General features: G+C 46.0%; 1 protein-coding gene across 1 annotated transcript; it reads left to right on the top strand.

The window, feature by feature from the left end:
• The first annotated feature begins 4,723 nt into the window (after positions 1–4,723).
• Positions 4,724–7,799, top strand: LOC117440691 (interferon alpha-G-like). Its single transcript, XM_034076928.1, has 5 exons — positions 4,724–4,852; positions 6,398–6,493; positions 6,578–6,727; positions 7,493–7,564; positions 7,677–7,799. The coding sequence occupies exons 1-5, from the start codon at positions 4,724–4,726 to the stop codon at positions 7,797–7,799; spliced, it is 570 nt and encodes a 189-aa protein (XP_033932819.1).
• Positions 7,800–11,345: the final 3,546 nt, after the last annotated feature.

The following is an 11,345-nucleotide window of genomic DNA, read 5'->3' as shown; positions in this document are numbered from 1 at the left end:
AACTCATAGAGACAAACCAGTAGAACTCAGAGAACAAACCAGTAGAACTCATAGAGACAAACCAGTAGAACTCATAGAGAATAAACCAGTGGAACTCATAGAGAACAAACCAGTAGAACTCAGAGAACAAACCAGTAGAACTCAGAGAACAAACCAGTAGAACTCATAGAGAACAAACCAGTAGAACTCATAGAGAAAAAACCAGTAGAACTCAGAGAACAAACCAGTAGAACTCATAGAGACAAACCAGTAGAACTCAGAGAACAAACCAGTAGAACTCATAGAGACAAACCAGTAGAACTCATAGAGAATAAACCAGTGGAACTCATAGAGAACAAACCAGTAGAACTCAGAGAACAAACCAGTAGAACTCAGAGAACAAACCAGTAGAACTCATAGAGAACAAACCAGTAGAACTCATAGAGAAAAAACCAGTAGAACTCATCGAGAACAAACCAATAGAACTCATAGAGAACAAACCAGTAGAACTCATAGAGAACAAACCAGTAGAACTCATAGAAAACAAACCAGTAGAACTCACCAGTGGAACTCATAGAGAACAAACCAGTGGAACTCATAGAGAACAAACCAGTAGAACTCATCGAGAACAAACCAGTAGAACTCACAGAGAACAAACCAGTAGAACTCATAGAGAACAAACCAGTAGAACTCATAGAGAACAAACCAGTAGAACTCATAGAGAACAAACCAGTAGAACTCATAGAGAACAAACCAGTAGAACTCACCAGTGGAACTCATAGAGAACAAACCAGTAGAACTCACCAGTGGAACTCATAGAGAACAAACCAGTGGAACTCATAGAGAACAAACCAGTAGAACTCACCAGTGGAACTCATAGAGAACAAACCAGTAGAACTCATAGAGAACAAACCAGTAGAACTCACCAGTGGAACTCATAGAGAACAAACCAGTGGAACTCATAGAGAACAAACCAGTAGAACTCACCAGTGGAACTCATAGAGAACAAACCAGTAGAACTCATAGAGAACAAACCAGTAGAACTCACCAGTGGAACTCATAGAGAACAAACCAGTAGAACTCATAGAAAACAAACCAGTAGAACTCATAGAGAACAAACCAGTAGAACTCATAGAGAACAAACCAGTAGAACTCACCAGTAGAACTCATAGAGAACAAACCAGTAGAACTCATAGAGAACAAACCAGTAGAACTCATAGAGAAAAAACCAGTAGAACTCATAGAGAACAAACCAGTAGAACTCATAGAGAACAAACCAGTAGAACTCAAAGAGAACAAACCAGTCGAACTCATAGAGAACAAACCAGTAGAACTCATCGAGAACAAACCAGTAGAACTCATAGAGAACAAACCAGTAGAACTCATAGAGAACAAACCAGTAGAACTCATAGAGAACAAACCAGTAGAACTCATCGAGAACAAACCAGTAGAACTCATCGAGAACAAACCAGTAGAACTCATAGAGAACAAACCAGTAGAACTCATAGAGAACAAACCAGTAGAACTCATAGAGAACAAACCAGTGGAACTCAAAGAGAACAAACCAGTAGAACTCATAGAGACAAAACCAGTAGAACTCATAGAGAACAAACAAGTAGAACTCATCGAGAACAAACCAGTAGAACTCATAGAGAACAAACCAGTAGAACTCATAGAGAACAAACCAGTAGAACTCAAAGAGAACAAACCAGTCGAACTCATAGAGAACAAACCAGTAGAACTCATAGAGAACAAACCAGTAGAACTCATAGAGAACAAACCAGTAGAACTCATAGAGAACAAACCAGTAGAACTCACCAGTAGAACTCATAGAGAACAAACCAGTAGAACTCATAGAGAACAAACCAGTAGAACTCATAGAGAACAAACCAGTAGAACTCATAGAGAACAAACCAGTAGAACTCATAGAGAACAAACCAGTAGAACTCAAAGAGAACAAACCAGTCGAACTCATAGAGAACAAACCAGTAGAACTCATCGAGAACAAACCAGTAGAACTCATAGAGAACAAACCAGTAGAACTCATAGAGAACAAACCAGTAGAACTCATCGAGAACAAACCAGTAGAACTCATCGAGAACAAACCAGTAGAACTCATAGAGAACAAACCAGTAGAACTCATCGAGAACAAACCAGTAGAACTCATCGAGAACAAACCAGTAGAACTCATAGAGAACAAACCAGTAGAACTCATAGAGAACAAACCAGTAGAACTCATAGAGAACAAACCAGTAGAACTCATAGAGAACAAACCAGTGGAACTCAAAGAGAACAAACCAGTAGAACTCATAGAGACAAAACCAGTAGAACTCATAGAGAAAAAACCAGTAGAACTCATAGAGAACAAACAAGTAGAACTCATCGAGAACAAACCAGTAGAACTCATAGAGAACAAACCAGTAGAACTCAAAGAGAACAAACCAGTCGAACTCATAGAGAACAAACCAGTAGAACTCATAGAGAACAAACCAGTAGAACTCATAGAGAACAAACCAGTAGAACTCATAGAGAACAAACCAGTAGAACTCAAAGAGAACAAACCAGTCGAACTCATAGAGAACAAACCAGTAGAACTCATAGAGAACAAACCAGTAGAACTCATAGAGAACAAACCAGTAGAACTCATAGAGAACAAACCAGTAGAACTCATAAAGAAAAAACCAGTAGAACTCATAGAGAACAAACCAGTGGAACTCATCGAGAACATGAAGTAGTACTAAACCAGTATGCGGAGTCTCTGCCTGACAGGAAGAAGACCTCAGACCTGATCTAGTTCCTCAGTGAGACTCAGACCTCTGTCTGATGGAGGTTTTTGTGAGACTGCAAAGACTCACAGTATTTAAATACGGTGTACTTAAAGTACATGTTGATGCTAGGAATCAGGATATGACTTGTTATGGAGTACTTTAAGACAGAGTATTACAACTTTCACTGAAGTACAGGATCTGAATACTTGTTCCAACGCTGGTCGTACTTTAAGGTACTCAGAGTTTTTCCTCAGATATAAAACTTGGTACTTACGTAGCGAAAAAATTACGAAGTTTTCCTCGGATTTTTTCCGTCTAATTTCCCCCTCGTCTCGTTGATCGTAAAAACGGTAGGTTTCCAGGCGACTCGGCGGTCAGAGCACCGTGTCGCAGATGGAAAGACGAGTCAGCGTTTCAGAGTGACTCACTCTCAGGGGAAACTGTTTATATTTATTAATCTCGCAGTAATCCTGTTTCCTGTGAAATGAAACCCAGAGGAAACCTGCTGAGCACACTGACTCAGCAGAAAGCAACTTATATACAACAGATATTTAAACATCTATGGCAACGAACCTCAAATCTACAGTCAGAAAACACGAAACTTACCCGAAAATATCTAACATGGCGTTCCTCAGGGCTGCGCTACAGGGCCACTGGTGTTTTCCTATTATTATTAGTACTCTGGCTGTAGTACATGAGTACAGAGTATCATAACCATATAAACTGAGTGTATGTGTTACTCATGTACTCTGACTGTAGTACATGAGTACAGAATATAATAATAATATAAACTGAGTGTCTGTGTTACTATGACATAGTACATGCAGGGCCGGCCCTGACCGATTTGCTGCCCTAGGCAGATTGGGGGGGGGGGGTGCGCCATAGTTTATGGGCGCTGTACGCAATATAGGAGTAGTTCTGTTAGTTTAAGATAATAATAAGATGTACTTTTTTTAAATTATTTAACTTAAACATTTTTTTTTTCTTTCACCCCAATTGTCGGCGCCCCCGATGGGTTGATGCGCCCTTAGCATTCGCCTATACTGCCTATGCCAAGGGCCGGCCCTGAGTACAGAGTACAGAGAGTATAATAATAATATAAACTGATTGTATGTGTTACTCATGTACTCTGACTGTAGTACAGAGTATAATAATAATATAAACTGATTGTATGTGTTACTCATGTACTCGTGAGTTTAATAATAACAGTATTAATGATAAACTGAGTCAGAATCTATTATCGTCTCATTAGAGAGTCATGGACCTGCGGGGACCTGTATCTCACCTGAGGCGGGAGGAGGGGGGGTGGTTTCTCTTCAGGATGTATGACTCAATCAGGTACAGGGCCTCTGGTTGGCTGTTCAGTCAGCCAATCAACTGCTCTCTGTGTCCTAGATGATCTGAACTCACCTGGAGCTGCCGGCTCACGGCACACCTGAACCAGATCCAGAACCAGAAATTGTCCACAGGTTCACTGAAAACACCTTAAAACTATAACTGCTGTCTGTTTCAGAACCAACAGAACTATCAGAACCATCAGGAACATCAGGACCATCAGAACCATCAGAATCATCAGAACCATCAGGACCATCAGAATCATCAGAACCATCAGAACCATCAGGAACATCAGGACCATCAGAACCATCAGAATCATCAGAACCATCAGGACCATCAGAATCATCAGAACCATCAGAACTATTAGGAACATCAGGATCATCAGAACTATCAGGAACATCAGAACCATCAGGAACATCAGGACCATCAGAACCATCAGAATCATCAGAACCATCAGAACTATCAGGAACATCAGGATCATCAGAACTATCAGGAACATCAGAACCATCAGGATCATCAGAACTATCAGGAACATCAGGACCATCAGAACTATCAGGAACATCAGGATCATCAGAACCATCAGGAACATCAGGACCATCAGAATCATCAGAACTATCAGGAACATCAGGACCATCAGAACCATGATGCTGGTCTCCCTGCTGCTCATCCTCCTGCAGGTCTGCAGTCAGCTGATGACAGCGGTTGCCATACCGACCTGTCTGCTGAATGGTCATGTAGTCCAATCAACTCATCACATGCTGAGAGACCTGGTGATTATTATTATTATTATTATTACATTATATATATAGAATAGAATAGGAGGATGAAACCCTCTTTAATGGTCTCACATGCAGAGCACACAGCACACAGTGACATGGGTTCTCTGCTCTAACCCATCCTAGTACCAGGAGTCTAGAACTATGAGTCTAGTACCAGGAGTCTAGTACCAGGAGTCTAGTACCAGGAGTCTTGTGCCAGGAGTCTAGCACCAGGAGTCTAGTACCAGGGTCTAGAACCAGGAGTATAGAACTAGGGTCTAGAACCAGGAGTATATAACTAGGCATCTAGAACCAGGAGTCTAGAACCAGGAGTCTAGTACCAGGAGTCTAGTACCAGGAGTCTAGTACCAGGAGTCTTGTACCAGGAGTCTAGTACCAGGGTCTAGAACCAGGAGTATAGAACCAGGAGTATAGAACCAGGAGTCTAGTACCAGGAGTCTAGTACTAGGAGTCTAGTACCAGGAGTCTAGTACCAGGAGGCTAGCACCAGGAGGCTAGAACCAGGAGTATAGAACCAGGAGTCTACTACCAGGAGTCTATAACCAGGAGTCTAGTACCAGGAGGCTAGAACCAGGAGTCTAGTACCAGGAGGCTAGCACCAGGAGTCTAGAACCAGGAGTCTAGTACCAGGAGTCTAGTACTAGGAGGCTAGAACCAGGAGGCTAGAACCAGGAGTATAGAACCAGGAGTCTATTACCAGGAGTCTAGCACCAGGAGGCTAGAACCAGGAGGCTAGAACCAGGAGTATAGAACCAGGAGTCTACTACCAGGAGTCTATAACCAGGAGTCTAGTACCAGGAGGCTAGAACCAGGAGTCTAGTACCAGGAGGCTAGCACCAGGAGTCTAGAACCAGGAGTCTAGTACCAGGAGTCTAGTACTAGGAGGCTAGAACCAGGAGGCTAGAACCAGGAGTATAGAACCAGGAGTCTAGTACCAGGAGTCTAGCACCAGGAGGCTAGAACCAGGAGTATAGAACCAGGAGTCTAGTACCAGGAGTCTAGTACTAGGAGTCTAGTACCAGGAGGCTAGAACCAGGAGTATAGAACCAGGAGTCTAGTACCAGGAGTCTAGAACCAGGAGTCTAGTACCAGGAGTCTAGTACCAGGAGTCTAGAACCAGGAGTCTAGTACCAGGAGTCTAGTACCAGGAGTCTAGTACTAGGAGTCTAGTACCAGGAGTATAGAACCAGGAGTCTAGTACCAGGAGTCTAGCACCAGGAGGCTAGAACCAGGAGTATAGAACCAGGAGTCTAGCACCAGGAGTCTAGTACTAGGAGTCTAGTACCAGGAGACTAGAGGTGTCTGGTGCCTTCCTCAAGGGCACCACGGCAGGGCAGGAGGTGAACTGGGACCTCTCCGAGTAGCAGTCCACTCTCCATATTTAGGTGTGGCCTGGGACTTGAACCGGCAACCCCACATTGACTGATACTTTATTATTTAAGTAAACACTTTATCTACATTACTTTTTAAAGTTCAGCGCAGCTAGTACTAAGTGGTTAGCTTAGCATCAGTTGTTGATAAAGTGTCTTCCTGCAGGGGGGGTCGTTTCCTGTTTCCTGTTTGCCGGTCAATATCAACATCTCCTTCCCAAGCTCCGCCCTCCCAGCTGCTGCCTCAGCAAATCCTCTTCAGGTAACACTCTCGGCCAATCACAGAGCTGCTCTCATGTCCAAATAGTTTGTTACAGATGACTGACCTCTGATTGGTTATCTGCAGTGCCGCAAAGCATTGTGGGTGGTTTATGAGTCTCTGCAGGAGGCGGGGCTTGTATTCGAGGAGGATTTACCTGCAGGACTCACCTGGAGGGACGAGAAGCTACAGAGATTCAGACACCTGCAGTTCAGACTGATGGAGGAGGGGCAGTGTGTGAGTACCTGTCTGTCTGTACCTGTCTGTCTCTGTCTGCCTGTCCCTGTCTGTCTGTACCTGTCTGTCTCTGTCTGCCTGTCCCTGTCTGTCTGTACCTGCCTGTCTCTGTCTGTCTGTACCTGTCTGTCTCTGTCTGCCTGTCCCTGTCTGTCTGTACCTGTCTGTCTCTGTCTGTCTGTACCTGTCTGTCTCTGTCTGCCTGTCTGTCTGTCTCTCTCTATCTGTACCTGTCTGTCTGTACCTGTCTGTCTCTATCTGCCTGTCCCTGTCTGTCTGTACCTGTCTGTCTCTGTCTGCCTGTCCCTCTGTCTGCCTGCACCTTTCCGTCTGTACCTGCCTGTCTCTGACCTGTATGTCTCTGTCTGTCTGCACCTTTCCGTCTGTCTCTATCTGTCTGTCCCTCTGTCTGTCTCTGTCTGCCTGTCCGTCTGACCTGTCTGTCTCTGTCTGCCTGTCCCTCTGTCTGTCTGCACCTTTCCGTCTGTCTCTGTCTGCCTGTCTCTGTCTGCCTGTCCCTCTGACCTGTCTGTCTCTGTCTGCCTGTCCCTCTGACCTGTCTGTCTCTGTCTGCCTGTCCCTCTGTCTGTCTGCACCTTTCCGTCTGTCTCTGTCTGCCTGTCTCTGACCTGTCTGTCTCTCTGACCTGTCTGTCTCTGTCTGCCTGTCCCTCTGTCTGTCTCTGTCTGCCTGTCTCTGACCTGTCTGTCTCTGTCTGCCTGTCCCTCTGACCTGTCTGTCTCTGACCTGTCTGTCTATCTGCAGTTGTCAGGTGTCGATGGTTCAGTCGTTTTATCTTCTTACTTCAGTAACGTGACGGCAGTTCTGGAGCAGCAGGTAAACCCTTCATTATCCATATCAATATACATATATATATTTATATATGTATATACATAAATATATGTATAAATATATTTATATATTTATGTTTTATGTATTTCCTGTGCAGGGCAGCGCAGTCTGTGGTTGGGAGGCTCTGCGGAGGGATCTGCTGTGGGTCCTAAAGTCCGCCCTGCATCAGTACCACAACTGCTTCACCTGGGGGACAAAGACCCCGCCCACCTCGGGATGAGACCCCTCCCACCTCGGGATGAGTCACCGCCCACCTCGGGATGAGACCCCGCCCACCTCGGGATGAGTCACCGCCCACCTAATTTATTACTTGATCTATTTATTTCAACATGTATTAAACACTTTTGATACACTTTCTACATATTTATTTTTTGTATTTCAAAAATAATCTTTATGGATTAAATTATGTTCGACTGTCTCAATGTTTTTAATGTAATCAGATTAAAGCATTAAGAAAGAAACTCTTTGACTTCTACTTGCACACGCACACACACACACACACACACACACACACACACACACACACACACACACACACACACACACACACACACACACACACACACACACACACACACACACACACACACACACACACACACACACACACACACACACAGACAGACAGCAGACAGACAACACGCTGACTCAGCGTGACTCACTGAGGGTTCTGCCTGCAGCTGGAGCACCTGATGGAGTGTTTTCAAGCCTTTATTTACCCAGGTGAATCCATTGAGATCATTGATCTCTTTTCCAAGGGAGACCTGCTCAAGTAGTTCCTCATGAAACATAAACATCAACAGAACAACAAAAGGACATCATCAGCATCATTTACATAATGATCCACATAAACAGGTACCAACAGCTTCTGAGTGAGCAGCATCCAACCGAGCTTTAAAACATTTAGTGGCACCAGATTGTTCAGTTTAACCTGCAGCCTGTCCCCAGACAGAGGAGCTGCCTCTAGAGCTGCTCCCTCAGACAGTCCTAGCAGCTGCTCGTTTAGTAAAACCACAGCATGCGATCTCAGGCAGGAGCCACTCACACCTCTCCGTGAGACCAGGAGCAGATATAAGATGGAGGTTTCCCTAACATGGCTTTGTATATAAAGATGTCCCAGAGACTGAGCCTCCTTAGAGATGAAGTGTCCCAGAGACTGAGCCTCCGTGCAGAGAGTGAAGCATCCAGCCCTACACACAGGGGGCAGTGAAGGGTTAATGCTTTACAGTCTGTCTCACATCTCAGAGCGCTGTGATACGCAGCATCTGACTGGACCAGCCAATGGGCCGGTGCATTCATATAGACCAGATCCCAGAGTCCAGCACAGGTCAAAGGTCACAGAGCCTCTTCCTGGCCTCCAGGAGGAGCAGGACGTGTTCCTGGAGAAGAACCCTAGCCTCACCCTCAGCTCCTCAGCAGGCTAGAGACCTGAGGTTTAGAGGAGAGACGACCATCAAGCAGACACCCAGGTGTTTGTAACAGGAACCACTTTGAGTACTTGTCCTTGCGTAGTTACAATATCTACAGCAGGCTCTGGGTCTGCTCAGCTTTAGAAAGAGCGTGACCTCGGTTTGATCCACATTAGAAGCAGCGTTAGTTCAGAGCGCTGAGTCTGAGTCGTGTTGGAAGCAGCCTGTGATGTAGCACCAGCTCCTGACTGAGGGACCTCTCAGAACATCACGGGATCATCCGCATGATGTGAAGTAGCTTCATCCACATGTTCCCCTGAGCTGTTGATGCAGATGGAGAATAAAAGTGGGCCTGAAACAGAGCCTTGAGGAACACCATTAGTGATGTGTACCCACTCAGAAGACAGCCCATCAGAGTGAACACATGGGCCTTTCAGAGAGGCAGTTCTCAGACCAGCCACTGCACGGCTGGACCTGCCGACACTGAGCAGCCTCTGCTTCAGGATGAGATGATCCACGTGTCCAACGCTTTGGACAGGTCAACAAACAGAGCTGCTCACTCTGCTTATCATCTAGATACTCTCCACATCGTGCACACGGTCATCGTGGCAGTGATGGTGCTGCGCTGCTCTCTGAACCTGACTGATGCTCAGACAGGTTGTCATGGTTACATAGAAACACCTTTACCTGTTCACTCACTAGGCGTTCAAGAGCCTGAGCCAGAACTGACCACTTAGAGACGGCCTATAGTTATTCAGTAAGGTGGCCTCGCCTCCTTTCAGCGAAGGCAGCACATACGCTGCCTTCCACACTTTAGAGGTGGTGTTCGTGCTGAGGGAGAGGTTAGAGAGAGAAGAGAGAGGAGGAGCGATAACATCTGCTCTATCTTTAAACAGAAAGGTTCTAAGTCGTCCGGATCTAGCTTAGTTAAAGCTTCACGAACAACATCAACAGCAAGAGGAGTCAAACTGAAAGGGTTTTCCAGACCACGTTGTTCAGAGTCACGGACTGGTGTTCACAGAAGCAGAGTTAGTGAAGGAATCAAGCAGAGAGCCACAGGACACACAGTGCTCAGTAAAGCAGCTGAGCATAGAGCCCTGTCCGACAGAGAGCAGGTGCTGTGGTGAGGCACGGAGGAGATCATTACGGATCTCACCGTGGATATCGATTTGATGGCTTTCCAAAATGTTCCAGGATTATTCAGGTTCTTTGTGGAAACTGACAGAAAGTACTTTGATTTAGCACTTCTGACATGTGAAGTGAAGCTATTCCTCAGCTGCCTGAACGCAGCCACTCTACCTCTGAGCCTGAACGCAGCCACTCTACCTCTGAGCCTGAACGCAGCCACTCTACCTCTGAGCCTGAACGCAGCCACTCTACCTCTGAGCCTGAACGCAGCCACTCTACCTCTGAGCCTGAACGCAGCCACTCTACCTCTGAGCCTGAACGCAGCCACTCTACCTCTGAGCCTGAACGCAGCCACTCTACCTCTGAGCCTGAATGCAGCCACTCTACCTCTGAGCCTGAACGCAGCCACTCTACCTCTGAGCCTGAACGCAGCCACTCTACCTCTGAGCCTGAACGCAGCCACTCTACCTCTGAGCCTGATCTCCTAGCCTTTGCCCAGGCCTTGTTTCTCTCATGAAGGACACTGGACAGCTCAGCAGGAACCAGGCCTGGTTTCTCTCATGAAGGACACTGGACAGCTCAGCAGGAACCAGGCCTGGTTTCTCTCATGAAGGACACTGGACAGCTCAGCAGAGAACCAGGCCTTGTTTCTCTCATGAAGGACACTGGACAGCTCAGCAGAGAACCAGGCCTTGTTTCTCTCATGAAGGACACTGGACAGCTCAGCAGAGAACCAGGGATTGTTTCTCTCATGAAGGACACTGGACAGCTCAGCAGAGAACCAGGGATTGTCTCGTCCCTTCACTCTGAATGTACGCAGGGGTGCATGTTATTAGCTTTGTTCGTTATTCTCGCGTCCAGGAGAGAAGCTTAGGATAAATGAGACCAATGGAGTCTCTCGCATAAGGTTCAAATGGGTACTTTAATTAAAATGGCGCCGTAATGTTAAAGCAGAGATATGGTTCAGAGAGAAGACAGCTGTGTTCTCGGGACCTCGAGAGCCAAAGAGAAAGACCCCAAACACGCAGCTCCTTAAGTATCCTCCGATGGCCCCTCCCCACTGGCGGCACATATCAGACCCGGGCCGGGGGGCGGGCCACATGACCGGGCCCTTTAAACCCAATAAAGCTTGACAAAAATATCAGGAGTCCGGGGTGGTAATCTGACGCTCGTGCGTAAAAAGTCGCTCCGTCAGTAAGATTACAATTTAAAACAATGTTTAAAAGAAA

The sequence above is a fragment of the Pseudochaenichthys georgianus genome, unplaced genomic scaffold (assembly GCF_902827115.2).
Source record: "Pseudochaenichthys georgianus unplaced genomic scaffold, fPseGeo1.2 scaffold_1134_arrow_ctg1, whole genome shotgun sequence".
NCBI classification, from domain to species: Eukaryota; Metazoa; Chordata; class Actinopteri; order Perciformes; family Channichthyidae; genus Pseudochaenichthys; species Pseudochaenichthys georgianus.
Note: the sequence above shows the minus strand (reverse complement) of the source record. Positions and strands in the feature narration are given on the sequence as shown.

What these genes read in the sequence shown, in the direction of transcription:
- LOC117440691 (XM_034076928.1), top strand. Translation starts at nt 4,724, where the DNA reads ATGATGCTGGTCTCCCTGCTGCTCATCCTCCTGCAGGTCTGCAGTCAG. An exon ending in CCTCAGCAAATCCTCTTCAG is followed by an intron (nt 6,494 to 6,577) that starts GTAACACTCTCG and finishes GGTTATCTGCAG; the next exon opens with TGCCGCAAAGCATTGTGGGT. An exon ending in CGGCAGTTCTGGAGCAGCAG is followed by an intron (nt 7,565 to 7,676) that starts GTAAACCCTTCA and finishes TTTCCTGTGCAG; the next exon opens with GGCAGCGCAGTCTGTGGTTG.